Below are 27,738 nucleotides of genomic sequence, written 5' to 3'. Positions count from 1 at the left end.
TTACCTCAAGTGCTACTATTAATTATATGCACATTTTTAATGCCCCCGGAACTGATTTTTATTTAACCTGCATTCGCAACCCGCAGAACAGATTTTAAATTACAAGGCTAAGATTGAACTTAATTCATCATTTAGTTGCCTTTCCTCTGGCTGGTTCTTGGGTTGCCATAGGTACAAAGTGTCTGTGTAATACGGTCTCCACCTAATCTACTGCGCACTTTATGCTGTTTTGCACATTGTACGACTCGAGAAGGGTTCGATTTCTACACCCAGTCCTTTTGCATAGCTATTTTACTTCCAGCATAGAGGGATTATGATTTTTACAATCCTTGGCCTCCCCAGAAATGCGTTACGTAATACTCAGTGCGATGTAAAATCTTTTCTGTTCAAATTGTGATACCCTCGTCGTTGTGATCTTAGATTTTGAAAATTTTTAATGACTCATGTTTTCTTTTATTATTATTATTGACTATGAACTTTGTATTTATCTTGTGTGCTTTTATGACCAGTTTTAGTTTGAATAAACATTTTTGACTGGCTGAGTAGGGACTTTGAGGGCTCATCCTAACAAGGGTTGAGATTATTCCTTGAGGTCTGCAGTAACCTTCCCCCCAAAATAATAATCAGATTTCTTACACCAATAAACTAGCAGACATAGACCTTAATCTCATTAAACCTTGCATGACAATCGCACGAAATTTCAAATCCAAAAAGTACAGCAACTGTATGTACGCTACATTGATCAGTTAACACAAGTGATCAGGATGATAGGCCTGACGGGGGCAGGGACAACAACGCAAGCATGCACTCATCATTTCTGGCTAACATTTGGTACACAGGGGTAGAGGAAAATGTGGGGGAAGACAAGGTGACTCATTCAATAAAGAAAATCCCATCATAAGAGGAAATAGCTCACCTCATTTAGTTCTTTTCTCAGCTGTAGTACTTCTCCGACGTTGACATCAATGGAGAGGTAATAGTGAGGGATTGTTTGTTTGGATTGCAACAAACGTTGAGCAATAACCTAATGACAGACGGAAAGTAGGTCAAGGTAGTGCTGGCAAAACAAAGTTATTAATTGCTGTAGGACACCAGAACCAATTATGTGCATGAGAAATTTCCAAAGCATTAGTAATGTTGATATCCAGAGGCTACATTCTGAACAAGCGACAATATTATCACTTTCAATCACTAGGATAAAAATCAAAGCAGGAAATTATGCAAGAAATGAATTGTTATGGAGTGACTTAATACTGTTTACATCTACAGCAGAACTCTTCTTTTATTGTCTAGTAGAGGATGCAACAAGGATTTCCACAAAACCCCTTCTAAGCAACTCTGTTACCATAGTGTACACACGAGTTGAGTGCCCCTTCTTCATGACATCATAGTTCTCAGAATGGCCACAGCAATGTGAGGCATCCTTTAATGGAGACGCATTGACAGCAAGTACACTGCAACACAAGCTAAGCAAGATCTGCAAAGAAGAGATGGATTCTAGAGACAGACACTCACCTTTCCATCTCACCAAGTCTTTAGTTGGGCGATGTGATTCCCTGAAACATCAATTGAGCAAAACATCCATTGTAGAGATCAAGCATACCAGCATGCGTAATGTTTGCAATCAAATTTAGCAGATTTGTGGTTGCACTCGCATATTTATAAGTCAGATGTAACATGCTGGCTTATATTTACGCAACTTTTCAAGTGCAAGTCATACACGGTTGAAAGAAAATACTTCAAAAATCAGGCTAAATAGGGTATCCTGTGCATAGGTACATTGCGGTTACATTTTGCTTGTTAATACCATTGTACTGTTTCTGCCTTTGAAATTAATTCTGTTAATGTAAATGTGGAACCCTAGATCACAGGATGCATTGGGTGATGAGGTTGGTGGTTGCTGCCTGTAGAAGTTGATTTCACTGCTGAAGTAATACCTCCTTTACATCACCAGAGATCTTACCTTATTTCAGGGGTTACATGTGTCTTTGGTGCAACAAATTAAGCAACGCAATTAGCTTGGCTCCCGAGCTTCCGATCTCATGCAACCCCTAGGTCTGGGCTGCCCTACTTAAACCTCACTAGTGCTGGAGTTTTCTCTGCCAAAGAACACAAAGTATGCTACACTTATTTAAGAATGCATCACTGCCCGGACAGCAGTGAAAGTTACAATTTAGCTGCTGTGGCCAAGCCATCTTCTGCCCCACACAATGAGTGCCCCTCCATATAAATAGCACACGCATGCCGTGGCCATTTTAATTTGGTTCAGACCCCCACAGGTGTTGCACATTTGCACATCACCACAATTATGAGGGGTGGCAATCAAAGTGGCTTAGATGTATTGAGCCATTAAAAATCTATAAAGATATGTATGGACATTATCACACCTGTGTATAGTGGTCACCTTGGATTAGTCTTGAAAGACAATAAATAGTATTGATCCTATTAGCTTTGAAATACATTATTTCTGTGTTTGGGGAGTACACTGTAAACTATCATCAAGAGGTGTCAATGAACAAGGATTGGAAGGGGTGTGGTACTTCTCTATATATTGTCACTGTTCTGGCAGCATCCCATTGTACTTGAACCCTGTGCATGTATAAACTGTATGTCACCAGTTTGGGGACCGTCTACTGAATTGCTTACCAGGCAGAACACTACTTCCTGCATTTTTCTGGCTGTTCTGTGGCACCTACCACTCAACTGGTAACATTGGAAAGAGGGGTTTGAAACATACCTGGGTGCACTAGAAGGTGATATATTCACATCAAAGGAAAAAATGTATTTTTCAAAGAGCAAAAACGCAGAGCAAACCTGATGATCCCTGTATTAAGATCACTGGCTGCTTTGTGGTATTGTTGAGAATTCTGGGAAACTGGTTGTGAAAACCTATATCTGGAATGTACATGAGAAGATACTGTGCACAGAGTATCTGGATTCGGAGCAAACAGTTAAGATAGCTCGTAGCGTGACTTAATGTGCTTATTTGTTTATGGAGGAGATGGCAGTTATTGTCAAGAGGGAGAGCACTGTGTGAAGTGTGGTGGTTGCTAGTAGTGCAATACAGCAATTCAAAGTGGATTTCCAGATGGATAAAAGTGTGGTGAAGAATACGAAGTAGCTTCAGGTGTGAGAGAAGGATATCACCTGTGTAAAGACGCGAGTAGTTTGACATGCAGCAAAATGTGTCCCAAATGCAATACAAAAATCATTTTGCCGAGGTATGATAAGTCAATTGGAAAAAGCGTGGTCATAATGCAAACTGAAGGTGAGGAGGCAGGAGAAGATAATTGTGAGGAGGGTTATGTTCTTAATATTTGATAAAACAAGATAAAGACTGTAGGGAGCTGGCTCTTTATATAGTGGACTAAAATGAGGTACAATGTGTAAAGAGTCCAGGCAACCCTTATTGGCCGACAGAGACACTAACACTAAATGCTCTCTTTTGTGGTAGTGTGGGCGAGCTGTTTAGGCTTATCAGAGGGCAGTGTTAAAAATGTATTGCACACACATAGGCAGTGAGACACACACACACACACACAAAGAAACCAGACACCAATTTATGAAAATAGCACAGATTTTTATACGAATTTGGATACAAAGATCATCAGAATTGGATTTTGAGATATGAATTTTTACAGGTTTCAAAGGTTTGCACAGTGCAATTTCTGTAGCGGTAATGTTAACCTATGAGGGAAAATGTACTGCATTCAGGCACTTGTCATTGACTTACGAGGCTCTTCTCCTGGACTCAAGGTGAGTATAGGGCAACGTCCAAGGCAGCACCAAACGGTCACCTCAGGCAGCACTGGGGCGGCCGGGTGAGAGGTGCGTTTTGGCATTGGGTGCCCGTTTAAGTCTATGGAGATCGATCTGTTCAGAAAGAGGCTGGGACTGGGGGGGGGGGGGGGGGTCTCAGGTCTTGAGGATCTTGTCCAGGCAGGGAATTGCTCCACCAAAACTAAGGCTGGGGGCTGATGTGCAGTAGGGCTTTATCCAGCGGGGTCACACTGCTGAAGAAGCTCATGGATATTCCTGGAAAGAGGAGGCTGCAGGCGGTGAGACTGGGGGGGTCCAGTCCAGGCAAACCCAAGGGTGGGCTCAGCCTTTGAGGGTCTCACGACCCTGTTGGCACAGTCACCTCCCTCGGACTCTGGCTGTGGGTGGAGCGGTACTTTGAGGTGTCGATAGTCAGAGGCTAACTCTTTGTCTTGGTTCTGCAGAAAAAGGGCAAACAGGACAGCTGGACCACTCTCTATTTAGGTCTCACTGCCCCTGAAGTCCCTTGACATACAGTGTGGGTGTCCAAGTGCGACAAGCCTTGGTTGCAGCATGGGGTCGGGTACCCTGGGTATTGGTGCTGTGCGGTTCCATTCACCCCTGGCGTCCCCACACTTGGAGGAAAGACTGATCTGACCTGTGGAAGCATGGTGGCCTCTTCCTGGGCGGGTGCGGTTGTCCCGGTAAGCGGCAGGATGGTGAACCGGACCTTGCAACTTCAGTGCCTGCTGTTGCAGCAGAGTAGCTCCTATACTCCAAGGGAGTTCTCTGGCGATTTGCGAAGCACTGGCAGCCCTCCGGGTTTCTTGGAGTCTGCACAGCTGCAAGACAAGTTGGTTTCTCCACGAGGGTCTGGGGCAGCAGGCAGGCTGGTAGGATTGGTGCCAAAGTCAGTAGTTGCTCCCGCTTGTGTCAGCAATCTTCTTTGTCCACTCCTTTGTGTCCGTCGAATCGGGTGCCACCTAAATACTGTATTTAGGGGCGTTACAAGGAGTGTCAGGTAGTAGCCAATGGACTACCTACCTTTGGGGTGACTACACCCTCTGTAGGACCACTTCCTGTGGAAGTGGTTATAACCCTGACCCCGAGGACCTAATTCCACCAACATCCAAGGTGGTGGACTTTTCCTAGTCGTGTGCACTTTAGGTAGCCCACCTTAGGGGTGGTACTAGCCTGGGAGTGAACACACCTCCTGAATAGGTAATTTTCCCACCCATCCTGGTGCCAAATAGGCCCTGGGCAGGTGGTTGCATTTTCCCTGTCTGGGGGAAGCCAGGGTCGCATATCAAAGGCAGTGGAGACCTATGAAGCCTCCTGCCTTGATATACTGATTACTAGTCATCCTGCTTGGAGGAGGTGACAACACCTACTGCCAGAGTAGGCATGGTTTCCGACCTCAAAAATGTGGGCTCCCACCTCCAGGGGATCAGAAACAAGTCTGTGGTGGCAGGCTGGATAGGATCAGCCAGCACACTAGAGGACTAGTAGGGTTCAGGGGTACCTCTAAGGTACTCTCTTGGGTGCATGTATTAATACATTTGTCACTGAGGTAAGTGTGGGTTTATTAAAACAAGGGCTTTGATACCAAACACCGCAGGTTTCTGTGAAGCCATTATGTAGCTGGGGAACTCGTAATGTCCAGTATATGTATTTAAGATGGTTTCCCTGTTCATTTGTATTATCTAGTAACTGGACTAGACAACACAGGGATATCGGAGGAAGCAGATATGCCCTCACATATAATATAATGCACTCTGTCTTAAGGCTGTAAGGCCTGCTGTCGGGGTGCCTTACAAATATGAAATGCAGTGTTAGGGAACATGGTACACAGAGCACCTTTTCACGCAGACTGCAGTCACAGTCTGCATGAGTTTGGTGCTGGGTCCCTTAGAGTGACACAATCTATGCTGCAGCTCTTAGGGACCCTCTTTAGTACCTGATGCCCTAGGTAGTACAGGGACACCACTTACAAGGGACTTACAGAGGTGCTAAATTTCTTGCCAATTGAGCATCAATTGACCAAATACTTTGTTTTGGGGTAAGAACACTGGCACCGGGGACCTGGTTAGTAGGAACCCAGTGCACTCCAGTCAAAGTTGCATCAAATTTCAAGAAAAAAAGTAGGGAGGACTACTGCAACAAAACCCCAGTTTCCTACAAAGACTCATACTGCATTATCTGAAAAGAATGTAGTTGAAATACCCGTATCCCTTGATAGTTGAGGACAAACTGAACATCTTTGCAGGTTATGAATTAAGGAGGTCTAAATATAACCTGTTGACCTACAGTTGGAAATAGAGAAATGTTTTTGGTAATTTGGTCATATGCTCAATTTCAAATGTAATTAAAGTGAAAAAAAACGAACATTTAGCAAAGGGTCGGTCATATCTTCACAGCAAGGAAGAGCAGAAGAATTACAATCTCATTTTGGAACCCAATCGTCCCAACTGTGTGAGTAATGGGAATGAGGATGCACAGTTAAGAGAGCAAATAGGAGGATAGGTTTTCAGAAAGTTTTCAAAACAATTTGGCGTACTTCCTCAAAGTTATTTCATGGAAGACCCCCATTTAACCAAACTCTTTGAGCATCTTTAGGACTTAGGGACAAACTCAAAAGAGAGTTGTCAAATGTATTTTAACAAGACATTATTGTAGAGATGGAGGGTCCTGAGTAGTTGACACTTGTGGTCTTGGTAAGCTAAGCAAATGGTATGCGGTCTTCATGATTTGCATGACTTTCATGCCAAAATCTGAGTGAATTGCAACCTGTTGAAGACTACATGAGATTTCGCTGAAGGGAGCAGCAGACTTTAATCACCAGCTATATGTCCTCAGGGTACCATCAGATTTCATTACAAGAACGGAGGCTACATTATGCAGAACTTTTAATGCAGTCTCCAAGCAGCTGCATACATCACAATGCAAAGGTTCCAGAAAAGAACATTGAAAGAAAATAAATGTCATGAGCTAGCAACAATCTGCCTCTTTTAAATACGCCTCAGAGCAGATAAGTAACTTCTCTCTCTTATCCTTCTTATAATCCTTTTGACTTTTATCTCTCTTTTAACTCTTGGTGGCCTAATCCCCACCCCCCTCCCCTCACCTTACCGATCTTCAATTTACAGAGATCTCCTCCCACTTCCCCTTTTTTTCCTAACCTCACCTCCGCCGTCAGGTAAGCCCCCTTCAATATCTCTTATTTCATTCTATATTGTCTATCATGTTTGTTAACCTTTTCCTTACAGCCACATAAGTATCATTGTTTTACTTATTTAAATTTCCATTTACTTCCTCTCACCTGGCGTCTCAACACGCGCTGCCTTTTTTTCATTTAGTCCCCCTCGAGCGCTTAGCCTTCTCGCGCCTTGCTTTATCTCGGATTGCTTTCCTCTCCGCGATGCAGGCCGGCAACGCATCGCGGTAGGAATTAGACAAAGGTACCTTGGCAACAAGCACGTTTCGTGCCTAGTTAGCCAAGGGCCTTTCATCTACAGCGTTTAATTCTGGGCCTTGGGCGTTTGCTTACGAGCATCCCCCTTGGCAACCAGCCTCGCGATCATCAGTTGACGTTCAGCTGCTCGCCGCAAACCCGACTCTCTAATTTAGCCTGAATTACACAAAGCCTATATAATTAATAAATGCTTTATAAATTGCCATAATACTCGTGAGTCCCCCCTTATGAGCCTAGCATAAAAATAAAAAATAAGAGGGGACAGATCAATAGCATTTTAAGGGGAACTCTATCTACTTACCGATCTTTCTGATAACTATATAAATGTCTTCCGGGCAGCCGAAAACGTGAGCAACGTCATCTTTTCCGGTGACGTAGCAAGGGGGCGAGGACGGCGGGAAAGACGCTACGCGGGAGGAGGCCGGCGGAGTCAGATCCCAAGTCTGTCACACCGACGCGCTTCGGCCTGGCGGTCTTTCTCACGCCCCAAATCTTCATGTATAACATGCCGTGAGCTGTCCGGTCCAACACCAAGAAGCTGCCTACAAAAACGATTTTCCACCCTCTGAAGGCTGCAACACCCTCTATACCTCCATCTTCCAGCACCATAGGGTGAATAATGATATACACAGAATCACAGGATATTGAGGCGATGCCGAGACTCGGACCTACGTCGACAGCTCTTGCCGCTATGTCACATTCTCTTGCCAATTCACCATTAGTGTAATAGTGCCAAAGCTTGTGGAGTTCCGTGCGTGTGCCTACCTGCACGCTGCTTGCCGCCCAGGGATCCTGACCTGCCTTCAGCCTCGTCTGCCTGGGGATCCGAGCGACCTGCTGAGGAAAAGCTGCTGCCACTACACCGCACCTGCTGTCTCCTCCCCCCGCCGCAGCCCTCCAACACCGGGACTGCCACAGAGCGGGGGAGTAGAGACTACAGTCCCCAGAAGCCTCCGCGACTGGCCCGGAAGTCGCGTAGAGGCTTAGCGCCTGGAGGCGCCGTTAAAGGGGCTGGTCTTCCCGCGTCGCGGGGCCGTGCCCGGGGCTAAGCCCGGGCAAAGGGCGGGCCCTCTGTGGCCCTCAGAGGCCTGCAGAGTCTGGGCTGGGCAATATCCCCTGGCCGAATCGCCGCCTATTCTAAAGGTATTTACACATTTGATTTATAAAGCACACTGTAAATGGCGCCTATGGAGCCCAAGTCAAATGCCAAGAACACGGTTAAAAAAACGCCCATTCATACACGCTCTGTCACAAGGAACACTGCCCCAACAAAAACACCGCTACCAACGTTAACTGCAATTGACCGCATGCTTCAACAGACAATCGTTGTGGTAGCAAATGCCATTGAAAATACCGAGAGACGATTGTCGTTACCACCAAGTACCTGTTTAATCCAGCAGATATCACAACCCGATGATTGCAATGAAAATAACATAAATGTGACATCATTATCAAACGATTCCATATTAATGCAATCTTACACGGGTCTCCCCGGGGCCGTGCCAACCCACGTGGAAGATCCTCTCATACTTCCTGCAGTGTTTCAAGATAGGGATAGTCGGTTGTCCCTAACTCCCAATTTACAGATTAATGTTACACCACCTAAGGAACAGGGGCCTAGTAATGCGCCTGAGACCAGCGCAATCCTGATTTCCTGTGATAATGATGATCCCATCCCCACAATTGACTCACTTAATAATAGCTATGTAGATACTACGACTGGCAATGGCTCTGTCCACCGCAGATCCAGACGCACACGAAATAGAAAATTACTGGCCCCAAGTAGGGGGTACGCGAAACAAAGGGGTAGGAGAAAGAAGGCAACCTCGTCATTATCAGAACAGGCCAACGGAAGAGAGCCACCCCCACCGCAGTCAAGCCCAAATTTGGGACCAAGAGGCAATATCAATCCCATCACACTCAATGGGGAGTCTATAGTGTGTCACATTGTGGATGCTATGAAGCTCCTTATTGCCCCCCTAAACGACAAACTTGAGCAGATCTGTAAAAAGGTGGAAAATTTGGAGAAATTAGGTCTAGCTAAATTAGACATCCTTGAACATCTGGGTCCACATGTCACTCCAACTCCTTCGCATGTACCCCCTGGGAATAAGGACAACATGACTGCTACTAATACAACTAATTCACAGGTCCCTTCCGCTAGAAATGTGGCCCCTACGGCTGCTCTCGGCAAGCCCACTAACTTATACACCTATACCCCAGGTAACACCACAAGTGGGCCCTCTGGGTAAGAGGTGGAGCGCCAACGGGTCATACCTCATTAAACGGGAATCCATCAGCACGCAGCTGCTATAATAACATCATTCCTGCAGTGATTAATCTCCCCCCAGAAAGCAGACCATATGTGGCAATTCTTGCCAATGTCCCGAAACTGAAACCCCCCAAACTCGAAAATAGCGAAACACTTAAAAACAAAATTTTGCACTGGCTTGTCCACAATTGTGGATTTCCCCTGAGAGGGGCAAGTCAGATTCTTTCAACCCAAAGGGTAGGGTGGGTGGGCCCCAGTAAAAAGGAAATAAGTGGGGACTGCGTAATCATAAATTATAAAACCACCGAATGGGCAAGAGATTCCATCTTGAACGCGCCAATCCCATTAGATAATGATTACAACACCACCTTGTTCCCACTGGACTACTTTTACAGAAATCAGGTGGGATTTAAAATTCCCGTTCAGAATTTCAAACACCCTAGAGTAATAAACATGTCTCATCCACCTGTACAGCAGGCACCAGCGCAACCAGTCGGGCATCCTTTGATTCCTTACGACCCATATAACCAATATGCACCACAGCAACCGCTGAACTTATTCAGAACATCAAACCCCAACTACTTCAATAACCTTAATGTCCCTGGGCCGGAAACGAGCACTTATGGTCAATATGCGGTCCCAACATCTAATAGATTCCAGATATTCAACTCCTTAGATGAAAATGACTGACTCGGGGATACTCTCGCCGATGAGTCATCTGTGTCTGAGGAACCTAGGTCGTTGGCCGTTAAAACAGTTGAGGAATTTCCAACAGACACCACTGCAGCAAATTCTAACGATCCAACCTTGATAGATGCTACCATAAGCACCGGTGGAAATTATCTGGAGAACCCGATAACATCATCAGTCATAACAGTTACCGACCCACCCCAAGTAGCTTTAGAAGAGAACCTGAGGGCTATTACGTGGAATATAGCTGGGATAGCCTCTAAGGTAAACACCCCCATATGGGCTGACTTTATTAAACAGGGTTATGACATAATCTGCCTGCAAGAAACTTGGGACAGGGAAGAAGTACACGTTGAGGGTTACACTTCCTTTAGTGTGCAGGCTGTGGCATCCCAGGCTGGTAGAGCCAAGGGCGGACTTGTGACCCTGATATCCACTGCACTGACTGAGTTTCGCGTTAGTGATCATGTTGTCCTAGGAGAACACGCCTCCGTTCTGCGCATGGCCCATAGCAGATGTAGAGATTTAATAGTAGTGAATTTCTACAATAACATTGCGGGGCATAAACGGGGAATATTCATTTCTGACATAGAGCGGGCAATTGATGTGATCTTATCAAGTACATCCAAACCAGCTGCCATCCTATGGGTAGGAGACTTCAACATCAAAACATGTATTTATGCACTCAAGGGGGCATGTGGCCACAGGGAGGAGTATTCGGGAAGGGAAACAAGTGTATATAATCATTTCCCGCACAATAACTATGGTAGTGCTTTAAATAACCTACTTGCCAAATATGACCTGGACCTCCTAGAATGCAACAAGAACACGAACAATGTCAGGTGTCCGACATTTCATGGGAGAAACAGCCAATCATTCATTGATCACATTATGATATCTTGCTCCGTAGCTTACATCAACGTCTGGGTGATTGAACAAACGGTCAGTGACCATAACAGTGTAACCGTTGAACTATTGGGTTGGGGAACCAAAAAGAACACCTTTGGTCAACCAATCCAGAACATTGCAGCAGAAAGACCAAATGGGATGAGGGTGAAATGGATAAAAGTTGACCCCACTCAATTTGTCGCCAATGTGATCACAAATTGTTGTAGAGAAGTCGAGTATTGCTTGTCCTCGAAACCATGCCCACGAACCATGTTATCCAACTTCCTAACTATAACAAAAACTATTGAGAAATCCTTGACGCATAAAGCCCGGAAATCAAGGAAGGTCATGGCGGTGTGGTTTGATGACCATTGTGCCCAGTCATTAAAAAGGCTGAAAACCTCACTTGATGCCACACCAAGAGACGCTAGTAAGATCAGGGAAGAGCGCCATAACTACAAAACTGCACTCTCCACCAGGAAGAAGGAATTGCAGGACGAGGCATGGGCGAAATTAGATCTGGCCGCAGATACCAAAGATCATAAACTTTTCTGGGACACTGTAAATAGTCCGTTCTTGAAGAACGACAACATTCCTGAACTAACTTCGTATGTCAGTTGTCGGGCTTGGATAGCACACTTCACAGGGATTTTTAACTCTGATTTTACCTCTGGTTTTATTTCTGTTTCTAATTCCAATGTTTTAACCGACACACCAACCTGTTTTAAATGGGAGAAATTATTGTTTTCTGTGACATTAAGCGAGGTGATTGAGGCAATCGAGAAGAGTAAGGGGGGGAAAGCCCCGGGACCGGATGGGGTCCCTGTGGACTTTTACAAATTTGAGATTACCCTATGGGCCCCCATTTTGACCCGCTACTTTAATGCTGCTATTGAAGATAAGTTACCAACTTCATGGGGTCAATCTATTATAGTGCCGCTTTTTAAAAAGGGCTCTAGGGCAGAAGCACGAAATTATCGCCCAATTTCACTTTTGGACTCATCATTAAAGATCTTGAGTCGTGTACTTTTGGTAAGATTAGAGTCCTGGGCAGAAGACAACAATATTCTTTCGCCCATTCAGTACGGGTTCCGTAGGGGTTTAGGAACTATGGAGCAGTGCGTGAACCTGGAACTTATTATCGGCAAGTACACAAAAGCTAAGGAAGGGAACCTGTTTATGTGCTTTGCCGATCTAAGTTCCGCATTCGATTTGGTGGAACACGCACTGCTCTGGCCAACACTACTTGCCATGGGTGCACCACCCGAAATCATCCACCTCCTGGCTAGAATGTACAGTAGTCTCTCAAGTAAGGTTAGATTTGGAACAGACGGTGAATGTACCCCCTTTTTTAAAATTGGCAGAGGGATCCGACAAGGGTGCGTGCTTACCCCTCTTTTATTCTCCCTTTTTATAAATCAGGTTGACCAATTTTTACAAGAATCTTATGCTGATGCCCCCACCATTAATGGAAAGCAAATACCCGTCCTTTTATATGCGGACGACGCGGTCCTGATTTCCAGGACCGCGAACGGGCTGCAAAAGTTAATTAAGAAGTTTCATACTTTCATTCAGGGCAGAAAGCTCAAAATCAACAAGGGCAAGACAATGACCATGACCTGTGGAAAGAAAATGAAGAAAAACAAGTCATTCTTTTTAGATGGGGATAAACTCGAGGCTGTCCAACATTTCTGCTACTTAGGTATTACTTTTTCAGGAGATGGGAGATGGGTAAACGAGCAATCCTGTGTTGGTCTGAAGATGACCAGAAACGTAAATTGCATCTTCAGATTTGCCTCTAGACTGGGGGGCCGTAGAATCCGAGAGATGATCTCCATCTATAATTCAAGATGTATGTCCTCTGCCCTGTATGGAGCAGGGATATGGGGATATAATCCACAGATTGCCCTGTCCATCCAGCAGGAGGAAAACAAGTATCTGAAACGACTATTATGCCTCCCTGTTTCTGCCTCAAATGAGATTACTCACAGAGAGTTAGGCATAAATTATGTCACAGATTTGATTGCATTGCGTCCCCTGTCCCTATGGCGGTCCATATTGACCAAAGAAGAAACCAGGTTCACCCAGGAAGTAATCATGGATTGTATCAAACTTGACCGACACTCGAAAATCCCCTGGCTAAAACACATTCATTCCTGGTATAAGATCCTCTTTGGCCAGGACATTTTTAAAGATATATTAACTGAATCAGTTTTAACAAAGCGTGATCTCAAATCCATTTACTTGGACCATGTAAAAGGGACCAGAATGAAGGAGTATGCAATGCAAAGTACGTTTAAATTATACATGGAGTACAACCTTAGCACAGGTTTCCCCTCCTATCTTACATTTGTCAGCATTAATTCCCATCGCTTTGTTCTAGCTCGCCTGAGGCTGGGAATAGTCCACCATCTGGTGGCCTTCCCTACTGTAAAAAAACCCGGGATATGTCTGTGTCCATGCGATGGGAAATCTAAACAGAGCATCTGCCACTTTTTACTTTTTTGTAATTTTTATACTGGTTTTAGAAAGTTTTATCTGAAGCAATTATTTTTAGAACATAACATGTGCAATACAAGAGCCGCAATGCAATTGTTGTTTGACTTGGCTTCCCCGGATGTGTGTTATCGTGTGGCCACTTATATCCTAAAATGTATCTGGCACAGGAAATCAATTATTATATGACTTCTTCCCCTCGTTTACCCCCGTGTACCCGCTGGTTGTTACATTTCATGTTACGAATGTGTCTTATTTTATTTATGACGTATTGTTCGAGTTACATTGTCTGTATGTGTATTTATTCATATGCACTTTATATTTTATTCTATATATTTACACCTGCCGAAAGTACCTTATGGTAATGACTGTCTTCTGGTTTTTTGCATTTTTGCACTGGCGTTTTGTACAAACCTTTATTGCTAACAAATTGCTGCTAAAATGTTAAAGTGACCAAACAGACGTTGCATTCTAATTTTAATTCTGCATATTTGCACATGTCATTAGCACTTTATGCATATAATAGGTCTTTCTGATTTTGCACTTTACATTGGTGACTTTTGCACTAATTTAGTGACCAAATCTAACTTTGTACTTAAGCAAGATACACCTTATTGATCTAAATAAGACTGGCATGGATATTGATGTAATTTTAATTGTTTCATTATCTAACTTACATAAATACGATCTGAAACTGTACTTATGTACGTTGCTACATGGTTGTACCTGTACAAACCGAATAAAGCATTTTGAAACTGAAACTGAAATAAAAAAATAAAAAAATGAAAAACATGTCTGACACTGATTCAGGGGAAGCTAGCGCCACTATTCCCAATTTAGATAGAGAGCTTTAAAATAATGTTACAAAGGGAAATGAGGTCATGCATGTTAGAGACCCTAGGACAGGTCATTCCTCCTAAAAGATCTCTTCCTTCTCAAGAAGACTAGGTTAGTGAGATTCCCATTAATGACGATTCTGAATTAAGGGGTAAACAAATTTTTAAAAGTAAAAATATTGAACTAATTACCTCTCGAGCACTGGAGGTCCTAGCACCTCTTCAAATATGGGAGGTCTTATCACCTCAAATCTAAATGTAGGTACTCGCACCTCAAACTCTCTGGGTGTCCCGAGCGGCACAACATTTGTGGGTGCCCATGGCGGCACAAAATACTTGGATGTCCTTAGCGGCACAAAATCTCGTAGTGCTCAACACAACATGGGAGATAACCCCTTTAACAACAATGACCAATTTTCTGAGGTACCTGATGAGCCCTTTTTAGATTTGGATGCAGAAGATGATCACTTCTACAATACAGAGGAAGACATTCCTAAATCTTCTAAAGATAACATTCTTGACCCGTTAGGGGAAGAAATGTTCTCCCCCTTAAACTTAAAGCACCCTAGATCTTCAGAATGGTGCCCTCAAGACCACGTTTCAAAATGTATTAAAAAATGGCTTCACATTTTCCTAGAAAGGGAAACTAGGAATATTCTCAGAGCAGAATGCTCAAGACCTTCCATTGAAGAGAAGACCTGTCAAACTCCCAATCTGGACCCCGAGCTCATAAAATTTCTTTTTAAGCTCAGTCGTGACCCTAGAAAAGGCATAGAAAAATGCCTTAAAGGTTGCTAGGACCGTGTTCTTGACGTCCTCGGCCCCCTTGCAAGAACACTTGACTCAGCAGAAGAGAGCCATATCCGTGGCACACCCCTCAACATTGATCTTATCAGAGGCTGGAGCCAGAGAGCCCTAATTCTCTTAGGTAATGCCAACGTGAGTCTGAACGCCGAAAGGCGCAGATTAATTCTTACTAAAATGAATCCCAAGGTTAGTGATATGGCCGACAAAGAACTATCTAACAATCAAAAGGCCTTCTTTTCGGTGGAGACCTCATCAAGTCGCTTGGCAAATATGTTTCAACATTTTCAGCCCTAGACAAGGCACAGCAAAATATGAAAAAGGTCTTTAACAATAACCTTTTTGGACAGGCCGGAAGAAGGAGCCTTTCTTCCGGCCACTTTAACCAGAGGCCCTATCAAAGATCCCGTGGCTTCGGACGCGGACACCAACAATTCAACACCCCTTCCTTCTACCCCCAGCGTGGGAGAGTAACACATTCGAGAGGATATTGATCTCGTGGCTCCTTCAGCTCCAACTCACCAAGTAAGTGTCCCTCCCCTCCCTCCTTCCCCTTCTTTCCCCTTAAAGGTGGGAGGCAGACTCAAACATTTCCTAAAAAATTGGAAGTTGATAACTCAAGATGCATGGGTCCTAAACACTGTCGAAGGCTTTATGTTCGATTTCATCCAAATACCCTCTCAAACCTCCTTCCCAAGAGACATACCTCTCTCCCTAGACAAACAAAAGATAGTAGAAGAGGAGATATCTTCAATGCTCCAAAAAGGCGCAATAATAGATGTCCCCCTAGATACTTTAACATTTATAAGTATGTTATTTCTCTTAGAGAAAAAAGGGAAAGGTTGGCAACCCGTAATAAACTTACAACAACTCAACAAATATCTAGACTACAGACATTTCAAAATGGAGGGTATCCACCTCCTGAGAGACCTCCTCTTGGAAGGAAGCTGGTTGGCCAAACTGGATGTAAAGGACGCCTATTTCACCATTCCTATGGCCCAAATCCACCAACCTTTCCTCCAATTTATGTGGAAAAATCATCTTTAGTAATTCTTCCTTTCGGGCTTTCCTCTGCCCCCCTGGTGTTTTACCAAGGTCATGAGGACGATTGCCTCTTTCCCATGAGAAAGAGGTATCCGCCTGATCATATATCTCAACGACATTCTGATAATGTCGCAGGACCTTCAACAAATTCTCCAAGACCTGAAAACCGTAGTGGATCTCCTAGAGAGTCTAGGATTCATTATAAACAAAGAAAAATCTATCCGGACTCCCTCCAAATCCCTTGAGTTCCTCAGCTTCACCGTGGATACCTCCAAGTGCCTCCTTCTTCTCCCTTTCACAAAAATTACAAAGATCAAGAAAGAGATAAGACACGTCTTGAGACAACAAGACCTTCCCCTGAGGGAACTAGCCAGACTTCTAGGACTTCTCTCCTCCTCTATTCAGGTGATTTTTCCAGAGCCTCTGAATTATTGGTCCCTACAATGGATAAAAGGAAGAGCCCTAAAATCAGATTAGCCTGGACAGGAAGCCCAATCAGAACTAATCTGGAGGCTAGTCAACCTAGAAGAGTGGAATGGCAAAGCAATCTTTGGTTCAGAGCCAGATTTTGTTTTGGAATCAGATGCTTCCCTCCACGGTTGGAGTGCATGCCTTCTCAATCAGAACACAGGCAGGATCTGGTCTCAAGAGGAATCTTCCCACCACATAAATTATTTGGTGCTTACAGCTGGCCTTTATGCTCTAATGAGCTTCAAACATTCTCTCCAAGGAAGGTCGGTCATTCTAAAGATGGACAACATGTCCGCGGTTGCTTACATCAATCGTCTGGGAGGTACCAAATCTGCCGACCTCTCCAATCTAGCCAGGAGACTTTGGATGTTCTGTCTAGAGCACAAAATTGCTCTCAAAGCAGAATACCTTCCTGGGAAATCGAACATGTCTGCCGATTGGAATTCCAGATTCCTGTTAGATCACAGCAACTGGAAGCTTAATGCTTTCATTTTCAGAACCCTGAACAAGATCTGGGGCCCACTGGAGTTAGACCTTTTTGCGAGCCGTCCGACGTCGCAAATTTACAGAAGAACCAAAACCATGTCTGATTCAATCTTCTATCCATGTTTCGACCCTTGCCCTAAACTCTGTGTGGTTGAGTGCATGCGAGTATACGATCAGAGAATGTCTAGTCTACGCCTCGGAGATGAGAAACAACTTCTGATTTCTTTCGTTAAACCTCATAAAGCTATAACCTCAACTTCCATTGCTAGATGGGTTAAAACCGTCATGAACTTAGCAGGTATTGATGTAACAAAATTTCAAGCTCATTCTGTTAGAGGTGCTATGGCCAGTAAATCTCTATGGTCTGGAGGTAAGTTGGATGACATTCTTAAAGCGGCTGACTAGTCGAACACTAGCACCTTCGCAAGGCACTACTGCAAGCCTATCGAACATATGCCTAATGTTGTGTTAGAAAGCTACCAACATACATAATGTAGCCTCCGTTCTTGTAATGAAATTGTGATTCTCCTATTACCATGACTAGAGAATCTGGATTTCATTAAAGACACCGAGGCTGGCATTATCCCACCAATCCCATTCCCTAGTGTTTGGTGATTTTCTCAACAATACTTATTTGTTTATATTGATACCTGTGATGCTTTTGAAATAACTCTTATTTCCTTATTTATCTAGTTGTTATATTCTTTGCTTGTTCTGGAGACATTTACTGCTCTCTCTCTTTCAGGTAACCCTTCTTCATAACCGCCCCTCGCTGTGGTTTACTCCTCGTTTGGTGACTTCCTTCTTCACGCCTCCACTAGGATCCTTTAGAAGCTTTAAAGAACTTCAAAACGGAATTCCAGAAGTTTATCACATATCTGAACTTACTTATTTCTCCTCGTCATTTAAAAGATGCAGATCGTTGCTAGCTCATGACATTTATTTTCTTTCAATGTTCTTTTCTGGAACCTTTGCATAGTGATGTATGCGGCTGCATGGAGACTGCATTAAAAGTTATGCATAATGTCAGCTTCTGTGTCTTTAATGAAATCCAGATTCTCTAGTCATGGTAATAGGAGAATCACAATTGAACTCTACAAAGCTTGTAGGGTACTTTAATTATTTTATTTATTTAAAGATTTGTAATGTGCACAGCTACCCCCAGGGGTTTCCCAGTGCAGAAGCAGTAAGGTGGAGAATTTAAGAAGCCACAGATTTAAAAAAAAGCCATGTCGTCAAATCCTTACGAAAAGCAAGCAGCGACGAACAAGTTCTCCGGTGTTCTAGAAAGGAGTTCCATAATTTCAGGCCTAAGTAAGAGAAGTTGCTCCCTTTCATATGGGCCAGGCAGAATTTGGGCCCATTAGACAGATCCTGATTCAGAGATCTCAAAGCTTGAGTGGGCTGTTAGAGCACCAACAGGTCATTAATCTAACGAGGTTCCAGTCTGGCTTTGGCAGAGAACATCTAACATAAGGTTTTATATGTAATGCATTACAGGTTGTGAGCTAGTGCAGCTGGTGGAGAAAATGAGTGACCGCTGCAAATTTTGGAAGTCGGTACAGAAGTCTAGCAGTCACATTCTGTACTACCAGGAACTGAAGAATTGTCGGTTGGTTGAGGGGTGAAGAAGTGTCTATAATTTTGACAGTAATGTTTGTGAAGATATAGATTGACCTACTTGTAGTTGTGGGGTACGATTTAGGAACTGCTTCACTTGCAGGAAACAGTTTAATAACCTAAAGCTATTCTGCAAATTTCAATTTCGGATCAATAACAAATGCAAGAGTGCAACTTGGTTTCATGAAAACTGTTTTACAAAAGAGATTTTTTGTCAGCGGACAAGCACATAAACTCGCCCTAAACTTAGTTTGTGAGGATTTGAGCGCATTCTATCAATACAGCACCCATTCCCGGTAACCTGTACTCATTCTCTATAGGATTCTGAATAAATACATACATAATGCAACCATCACTCTGAACATGGAACAAAGCGATGAGCACTTTGGGCATCTGCTCTAAGGTGTGCAACTTGACTATCAGATAATTTTCGGAAAGGGATGTGCATGGGAAAGGCATGCTCCAAGCCATCTTAAATGTGCCCCCCCATGCTTTTCAACGTTTATATTCGACCGATTGATGGCTTTGGCAAAGGAGGAAAGGTCTCCACACATAACTATCCCAACACCAAAGGGATTTGTCATGCGATTTAAAGCCTGGAACAGGATTATGCTGAAAGTAACATCTTCAGTCTAATCCAACTGTGGCTGCATGACAATAGGCTCTGCCTAAACAAGAAAAATACTGCTGATGCACTGGAAGCAACTGAAGCTGCACAAAGGAAAGACACTAACAACATTTAGACAGATCATTCCATCTTTCAGGAGAGTCTATTAATGCTCACACTAACACAGTGGTGCCATCTTCAAAGGATTACATTTAATTACTTCACAGACCACGGGCCACCCTAAATAATCAAGATAGACCAAAATTGTAAGAGTCCTCATCGGGGGAAATTAATTACTGCACTACCGCTACCCTGTGGTCATCTCAAAGTAACACCCATTAAATCCAGATGTTTCAATACACAGAGAAGCCATCAAAAGATCAAGGCATAAGGACTTACCACCTTCAACTAGGACAATGAATGCTGAAACTTAGGAAAAAAAATAACAACTTAAGACATCCCAAAAGCAGGCTTCTGCCATATGATCCGGGAAGATCTAGTGGTAAAGGAATGAATAGTCCCACAAACCACAAATAGAGCAGGGCAGGTTGACTGGCGTTATTCCCTGTTCGATCAGTGCTCTGTGGAACAGACAATGGATGAGCAAACAGCAAAGCACATGCCCTTCAGGAAAACACTAAACAACCATCTTGTCTACGTTGCTTTCAATGATCTATATGGTAACCAGTTTGAGGAATAAAGGTAAACAGACGGAGGATTAATTTTTGGCTCACTGGTTTCACTGTTTGCTTGCATATAGAGTAGAGGATCCATGAAGGGCTGCAAGGGCCAAAATAAATTAGCAATTCCTACACAATTACAGAGAGGAAGTGTTCAAAAGCGCACATTACTCACCTTTCGAATGTTGCTGATGGGGATATCTGTGAAAACGCCTGTTGGCACGGCAGTCACTGCTGGAGAGGGAGTAGCTACTGGGGATGGATCGGCTGCTGGAGCTGGTGACTACAGAAGTGAAAGCAGATTCTCAATAATCAACAAAAGGTCACAACTCATTACCATAACTAGCCAAACAACCATATATCCTTTGGAACATGCAGGAAGAAAACAAAACTGAGGAAATCAGTCAAGAAAGCATGAAAAGTGTGCAGACAACTGGCTTGGTGTTCTTTGCATATTGTCATATATCTGTGGAAATATAGGAAACAAACTTGTCATTACAACCTTTGCTATTATCTTTCAAAGACTGTTCACGAAGCACAGTGTGATTTGTTTACAGAACCAAATCAAGCCCATATACGATTGATTTGCAAAGCAGAAGAAATTACAGAGCACATGGTTAACAAATTATAAGAAAACATTTTTCACACTCAAGTAATTTAAGCACTACTCTATTAAAGTTCTAACATGTGGACAAGTAGATAATGGGTTTAGATTACTGTGTTTAAAGCTAAAAGATACTTCAATGTATACATAAATTGGTAGGATAGATGTTAAAATCAGCCTCCAAGGCATTGGAAGAAAATCCCAGGCATGAACTTTGAAGTTGTGAATTTGTGCTTAGAACCTAAAGTCTACAATGACCTATAACTTGATCACTGTCCTGCACTATAAAACAAGGAGACAAAGCCATAGACTACAAAAGTTATGTAATAGGAAACTACACGTTCCAGCTTCTTTTCTTTTAAGTTGTAATTTATTTGAAACGAAACATTTACTAGCCATCTTGCTACGGTAACATCACTTTGAAAGCAACATTTACAACTATGAGCAGCCACAAGCAGAAATTATTTCACGACACCAAAATTACAGTTCCACAAGTCACTTTAGAGAAAACCTTTTTTCTGCCCAGTCTCTATCGATACTCAAATCCACCTGTAGACAAGACCAGAATGCCACTGTTATGCTACATAGCATCTCACTTTGCACAGTTATTAGTTGCATCTCCAATACTAGTAAAACTGTAATAGCCTGTGAACAGAACTGGGCCCACAATTTTAAAGTATTCGTACTCACAGGAGTGGTGACCTTCTGAGGCACAAATGTGTCTATGTCTTTTTTAGTTATTCTTCCATCGGGTCCAGTACCTGAAAAAGAATGATTCATGCATGAAACTAAATACGATGCATCTTGTAGCAATTCTGTACTAGGCAAAATAAAGATTTCATTTGGAAATTCAGTTGAAAACTAAGACTGTTGCACAGGTAACTGAATATCAATCTGGATATTATCTCACATACATGGTAATATTTGAAGTTCTGTATATTTGGATATTATCTCACATACATGGTAATATTTGAAGTTCTGTATTTTTGTTCATGCCGTAGCATTTACAAATCAAGGTTACCACCTTGTAAAGCAAAACTAAAGTATGGTCTAATTCCTAAACTAATATTTATCAACTATTATAATGTAATGGTGGGAGAACCAGTATGAGAAACAAAACACCCTGCAATGAGTACAAAAAAAAGTAATCGAATTATCAACTACCGTTCAGCCTGGTACAGTGGAAATACTTGCAGTGAAAGTGGTTGAATAGAATTAACAAGCTTTGGCAAAACCAACAAATCTAGTCTTTGGAATCTATCGATATAATATATACATACATAAGATATTGTGAATCATAATCAAAAGAAAGGGGGAGGGGGAGAAACAAAATGATAAAACCCTCAATGAAACAGCCCACAATGGTGTCATATTGTAGCTGTGTGCTTGCAAAATGATGTGGGAGCCACTGTTTTCAATTTAAGGATTAAAGATGGATAGGTAAATGAAAAAATAAATAAGCAGAAGTAGTGAGAAAGCACCGGCTGGAGGGGGCAATGGAGGAACAGGTGTAGGAGATGAAGGCTGTGAGGAAAGGTGGAGAGGGGAAAGGCAGCACACAAAGGAGAGGAACATGGGGTGGGGCGAGAAGCTCACGAGGGAGAGTACAATATGAAGAACAGAGGAAGGGGCAGAAGGCCACGGGTGAGAAAAAGCAACACAGACCATATGGGTGGTGGAGATAGTCATGAGGAAGAAAACACATGTGCAATGTCATGGAGCGCTTAACCAAGAAGAATAATACATTCCCTTAAGTGAGCAATTGAAGGATAGAAGCCAGTGAGTCAGAGATGGTAAAGAGAGTATGCTCCATAGAAATACAAGGTGGATAATATGGAACAAATAAAGTCACCGAATACGAAACATGCAAATGAGTGAAAATAAACCCAACCAGTGGTAAGTAATGCTCAGACTGTAAGCTCCTGTAAGTTCGTGGTAAGCCCACAATAGAGGATTATCACCAGACAGCTTGCACTCTCTGGTAGGCTCAACCTGAACAAGCACTTTGCAAAGCTAATAGGTCTTACCTATGTAGGAGCTATTGGCTTTGGCAAAATGGTTTAGCCATGATGTACACCTGGAGGGTGCTGTTCAGCATGGCTAAAATTTAGTGGGGTAAAGGAAAGTAGAGCGGAGTGCCGGAAAGTGGGGTGGAGTGTTATGGAGGGACGCAGAGAGTCTTGCAGCGGTTTAGAGTAGAGTTGAGTGGCATCGAGTGTCACAGAGTGGAGTGGTGTAGTGTTGTGGAGGGAGTAGCGTGTCAGAGTGGAAGGGCACAGAGCGAAGTAGAGTTGAGTGGCATAGAGTAAAATACAGTGTTATAGAGTGGAGTAGCACAGAGTGGTGTCGAGTGAAGTAGCATATAGAGTAGAGTGGCATAGAGGGTGTTGACTAGAGTAGAGTGTTGTAGAGTGACGTAGAGCAGAGGAGATTGTTGTAGAGTGGAATGGCATAGAGTGGAGTAGAGTTATGGAGTAGAGAGGAGTAGCATAGAATGGAGTAGAGTGGAGCAGAGTGTCAGAACAAAGTGAAGTACAGTGGTATCGAGTGCCGTAGAGTGGAGTAGTGTTGTAGAATGCGGTAGAATGCAGTGGCATAGAGTGTCAGAGTGGAGTAGAGTTTAATGGAGTGGAGCGTTGTGGAGTGGACTAGAGGGAGGTGGCATAAAGTACAACTGTGCAGAGTAGATTGGTGTAGAGTGCATTGGCTTTGAGTAAAGTGATGTAGAGTTCATTAGCGAAGAGTGCAGTGACAGTGTAAAGTAGTAAAGAGTAGATTCTAGTATCTTAGGGTGCAATGGCATAGAATGCAGTGACAGAGTGCAGTGAGGCAGGGTAGATTGTTTCAGAGTGGAGTGGTGCAGGGAAGAGTGCAGAGGTGTAGAGTGCAGTGGCAGAGTATAGCAGGGTAGAGTGCAGTGGCATGGCGTAGAGTGATGTAGAGTGCATATGCGTAGAGTAGAATAGTGCAGAATAGAGTGCAGTGGCATAGACTGACATACAATGCAGTGGTGTAGAGCAGAGTGGAGTTGAGTTCAGTGGCGGAGAGTGCAGCCTCGCAGAGGAGTGTGTTGTAGAGTGCATTGGTGTACAGCACAAGTGGTGCTAAGTGGAGTGGCACAGGGTAGACTGGAGTGGCGTACAGTGGAATAGCACAGAGGGGAATAGAGTTGCATACAATAGATTGTTTCAGAGTAGAATGAAGTGGCATAGAGTGCAGTGGCATAGAGTAGAGTGTCGTAGACCGAGGAGTGCAGTGGTGAAGGGCAAATTAGAGTGAATAAGCGTAAAGTGGAGTGGCACAGAGTAGAGTGCGGTGATGCAGTGTGGAGTAGAGTTGCAAGGTGTTGAGTGGTGCAGAGTATAGCGCAGTAACAGTGTGTAGTGGTGTGGAGTGGCCCAGTGTTGAGTGATGCAGATGGCAGTGGAGTGGGGCAAAGTGGACTATGCATGGTTTGGTAGCGTGCAGCCATTACAGACAATACATCTTCAACTAAAATGACCATTACATTTGCAACGTCATACAGTTTTCCTGGCAAAGGTATACAGCGCACAAACGAGAATGTATGGAAATGTCATCACCTAGAGTAATTATTTGTTTTGATAGTATTAAATATTTGTTTCCGCCACACTTCAGATTTTACCAAACAGTGTGCTTCATTTGGGTGCCTGAAAAAAAAGAACATCACACAGCGCACATCCCGAGGAGCCAGCATGACTGTCACATAAATCCTCTCACTTTGAAGTCCGAGAAAGAAAAGTAAACACCACGCTCCCTGGAAGACAGAGCCTGACATTTGACCTCGGTCTTTGAATGCACAGCAAATGTGACTAGATAAAAACAAGATTTAAAGGCCTGTTTTCTGAAATTCAATACTGGTAGAAGAATACAGTAAACAGGCTTTGGACAAGGAAAGAGACAAACTCAAGATGGACAGAGTAAAACAAATAGAAAGCAAGCACTTTTGAGTTACAACCCCCAAAGCTAATGGTAAGCAATGGGAGGAAGGCATTCCAAATGTACCCAAGATGTTGTTAGCAAGCCAGACAGCTCCACTGTCTGGAAGACAGCGACCTAAAAAGGAGAGCAATCTAACACATTTTATAGTGGTCAGTTTAGGATCTTACACTGCCGTCCAATGTATATTTGCCTCATTAGGTCTGAGACTCTCTTCTGAAGCCAAGTGACTCCTGGTTGCAGAAGAAGTAGAAGCGACATAAACTACACCACACATGATTTTTAGAATACAGATTGGCCAAATGGTGGTCATCAACATTTAACAATAATCTCTCTCTAGGAGCACAGAACATGCAAGCCTTTACCTCTTTCCAGCACTAGAAGTCAAGAAGACTCACCCTTTACTTGGGTCAAATCAATGCCTTTTTCCATTGCAAGTTTCTTTGCAAGAGGACTAACAAACACTCGACCCCTTGGCGCAGTGGGAGGAGGAGCAGAGATGGGTGGAGCAGTTGGTGCAGCAGCCGGGGATGCTGCTAGCAAAGGAGAAGCCTAAAAAACATATCATGTACACAAATATTACAGGGCAGAAATCAAAAAGCACCCAACATCTGACAACTAAGAAGATAGAAGGAGTTCTCTATTTACACATCTTTCAAACACTGCAGTGATCCATTAGATTATCTTAGTCACTATTGCTTCAATCAGTAGAACCATTAAGTAAGCACAAATGAACAGGAAAAGTAGTATAACAATTTGCTCTACCTTCACTCTGCAGATTACATCAAAGGTTCTGAAATAATATTCAGAGTAACATCAAGGCCACAGTAGCAGGGCTGAAAATATATTAGTGCTTTCATGACACCTACCCATGTTCATGGCATTTTGCGGACATGTAGCTTCCTCGTAAAAGTTCTATGACAAAGGTCTGATAGCAATCAGTTCCAACGTAGGAGACACCAGTAGTGGGTTTTGGATGAAAGTTTTGTTTTTGCATGTTCAGGTTTTGATACAGATGTTACAAGGGTAAAGCATTTTGCAAGTGGTAGAAATGAAAAAAAAATTATACAGAGCACAAATACCCTAAGGCACCGAGACGCATGTCTGTGTATAGTGCAAAATCAGAATTCAGTAGCATACCACGATTAAGCAAAACACATGTATAGTATGTCAGAGAACACCACATTCAAGAGAAAGTTTTCAACAACACACTGATCCTTTTTGGTAACACTGGTTGTCCTGTGGCCACAAAGAGCAAGACCTGACATCAGTGGCGGTTGTCTAACAACTGCTCATGATATGACAACGCCTCCACGTTTGACTCAATCTACATGATTTCCCTTGGTGGACTGTGGGCAGCAAAGTGTGGGGGAGTGGCTGACCACACAGACAAATTGGTGACTCCAGTGGGTTTAGGAAGAAACATTGTACACTTGATATAATATTTTCATATTGAAGCTTATAGCGGAAAAGGACTTTTCCATTCGAGGGCTTAATGTATGTGTGACATTCATAGACTATTCCAGAGCATTTGATTGTGTGGACCATGCAACATTGTGGAAAAAATGAATGAAACTAGGAATGCCCGAGTTACTCCTTGTATTAATAATTGCTCTCCGTTCTTCCACTGGATGTCAGGTGTTGCTAGATGGGAATGGACTTCCATTACTCCAACTAAAAAAGGTTTGAAACAGGGTTGACTGTTGGTTCCACTACATTTTTGGTTTGTGTTTCAGGCCTCCCTGACAGTCTAGCGACTTGCAAGGGGGATGCCCCAAAGATAGGTCGTTGGCCCTTTTACTGCTTGATGTACGTGGATGATATTTCAATCCTGGATCTAACCCCAAGGGCTTGAATAATATATTGGCTTCTTTACACCAGTATGCCACCCTTCACTTTTTGAAGATTAACATCTCAAAAAGTAAGGTCAGTGATTACATTTGGGTTTTAGGATCCGAGAAGCTGGAATAAGTAAATGCCGCTAATAGCACGGAAGCAACCCTCCTAGCCGTATCAGACAATATAAGATCCCTGGTTGACCAAGGGAAAGTCGCCGCCCTAATTCTATTGGCCCTATCGGCGACGTTCAACACAGTTTCACACAATCGCCTACTGGAGATTCTTCATGGAAAAGGAGTCTATGATAAAACCCTCCAATGGTTGAGCTCCTTCCTGAATAACAGAACACAGAGAGTACAAATGGGGGGGGGAGGGGGGGGGGGGGAGCTCATCTAAATCAAAACCCATAAGTTACGGTGTTCCGCAGGGGGCCTCCCTGAGCCCCACTCTCTTTATTGTCTATGTATCATCTCTGGCAAAAATCTGTGAGAAGTGGGGTTTGGTATTTGCTCCTATGCCGATGATACTCAACTGCTGATAACCGTCGAAGAACAGCATGATAACACAAAACAAACTAAATCATTGTCTCTCGAAAATGGCAACCTGGATGGCAGAGCATTGTCTTAAATTAAATGCAGGAAAATCCGAGATTTTACTCTTTGGTGGAGCCAAACTTATCTAGAACTCCACTTGGTGGCCTCAGACACTGGGGAAAGACCCAGCCCCAAAGCAATGCGCAAAAAATCTGGGGATCCTCATGGCAACACCCTATACATGCAGGACCATGTGCGGGCCCTGTGTGGAAGAAGCTTCGCGATGCTGAAGCTTCAAAGAAGGCTATTTTCCATGGATCCCGCAATCTTGTAGGAGAACAGGCACGCAGGCATTACTTACCAGCAGACTGGATTATGGTAAAGCACTATTTGTGGGCATGGCAGACTACCTTTTCACATGTCTACAGGTAGTGTAGAATGCCGCAGCAAAACTGGTATGGAATAAAGACAGACTCAGTTCATCGTCCGAGTGAAACTACTCAAATGGCTGCCAAGGCGCCAAAGAGTGAAATTTAAGCTGCTCAGCTACACACACAAGGCCCTGCACCAAAGGGGACTTTGCATCCTACAGAGGAAAGTTGAATTCTATATACCCACGAAGTGCCTAGGATCGCGGTCCCTTGCCTTAGCTAGAACAAAACGCATTAAGAAAACAAGAA

General features: G+C 43.4%; 1 protein-coding gene across 1 annotated transcript in view; it reads right to left on the bottom strand.

Moving 5' to 3' along the window:
* Positions 1-27,738, bottom strand: part of DLAT (dihydrolipoamide S-acetyltransferase) — a 236,143-nt gene that overhangs the window by 55,601 nt on the left and 152,804 nt on the right. The window contains exons 7-10 of the mRNA XM_078682302.1: positions 25,085-25,238; positions 21,420-21,490; positions 20,301-20,408; positions 917-1,024 (exon numbers count right to left, since the gene is read on the bottom strand). Coding sequence (XP_078538428.1) covers positions 917-1,024; positions 20,301-20,408; positions 21,420-21,490; positions 25,085-25,238 — 441 coding nt within the window. The remainder of the gene's footprint in view (positions 1-916; positions 1,025-20,300; positions 20,409-21,419; positions 21,491-25,084; positions 25,239-27,738) is intronic.

Source organism: Lissotriton helveticus, chromosome 3_1 (genome assembly GCF_964261635.1).
Source record: "Lissotriton helveticus chromosome 3_1, aLisHel1.1, whole genome shotgun sequence".
Lineage (NCBI taxonomy): Eukaryota > Metazoa > Chordata > Amphibia > Caudata > Salamandridae > Lissotriton > Lissotriton helveticus.
Note: the sequence above shows the minus strand (reverse complement) of the source record. Positions and strands in the feature narration are given on the sequence as shown.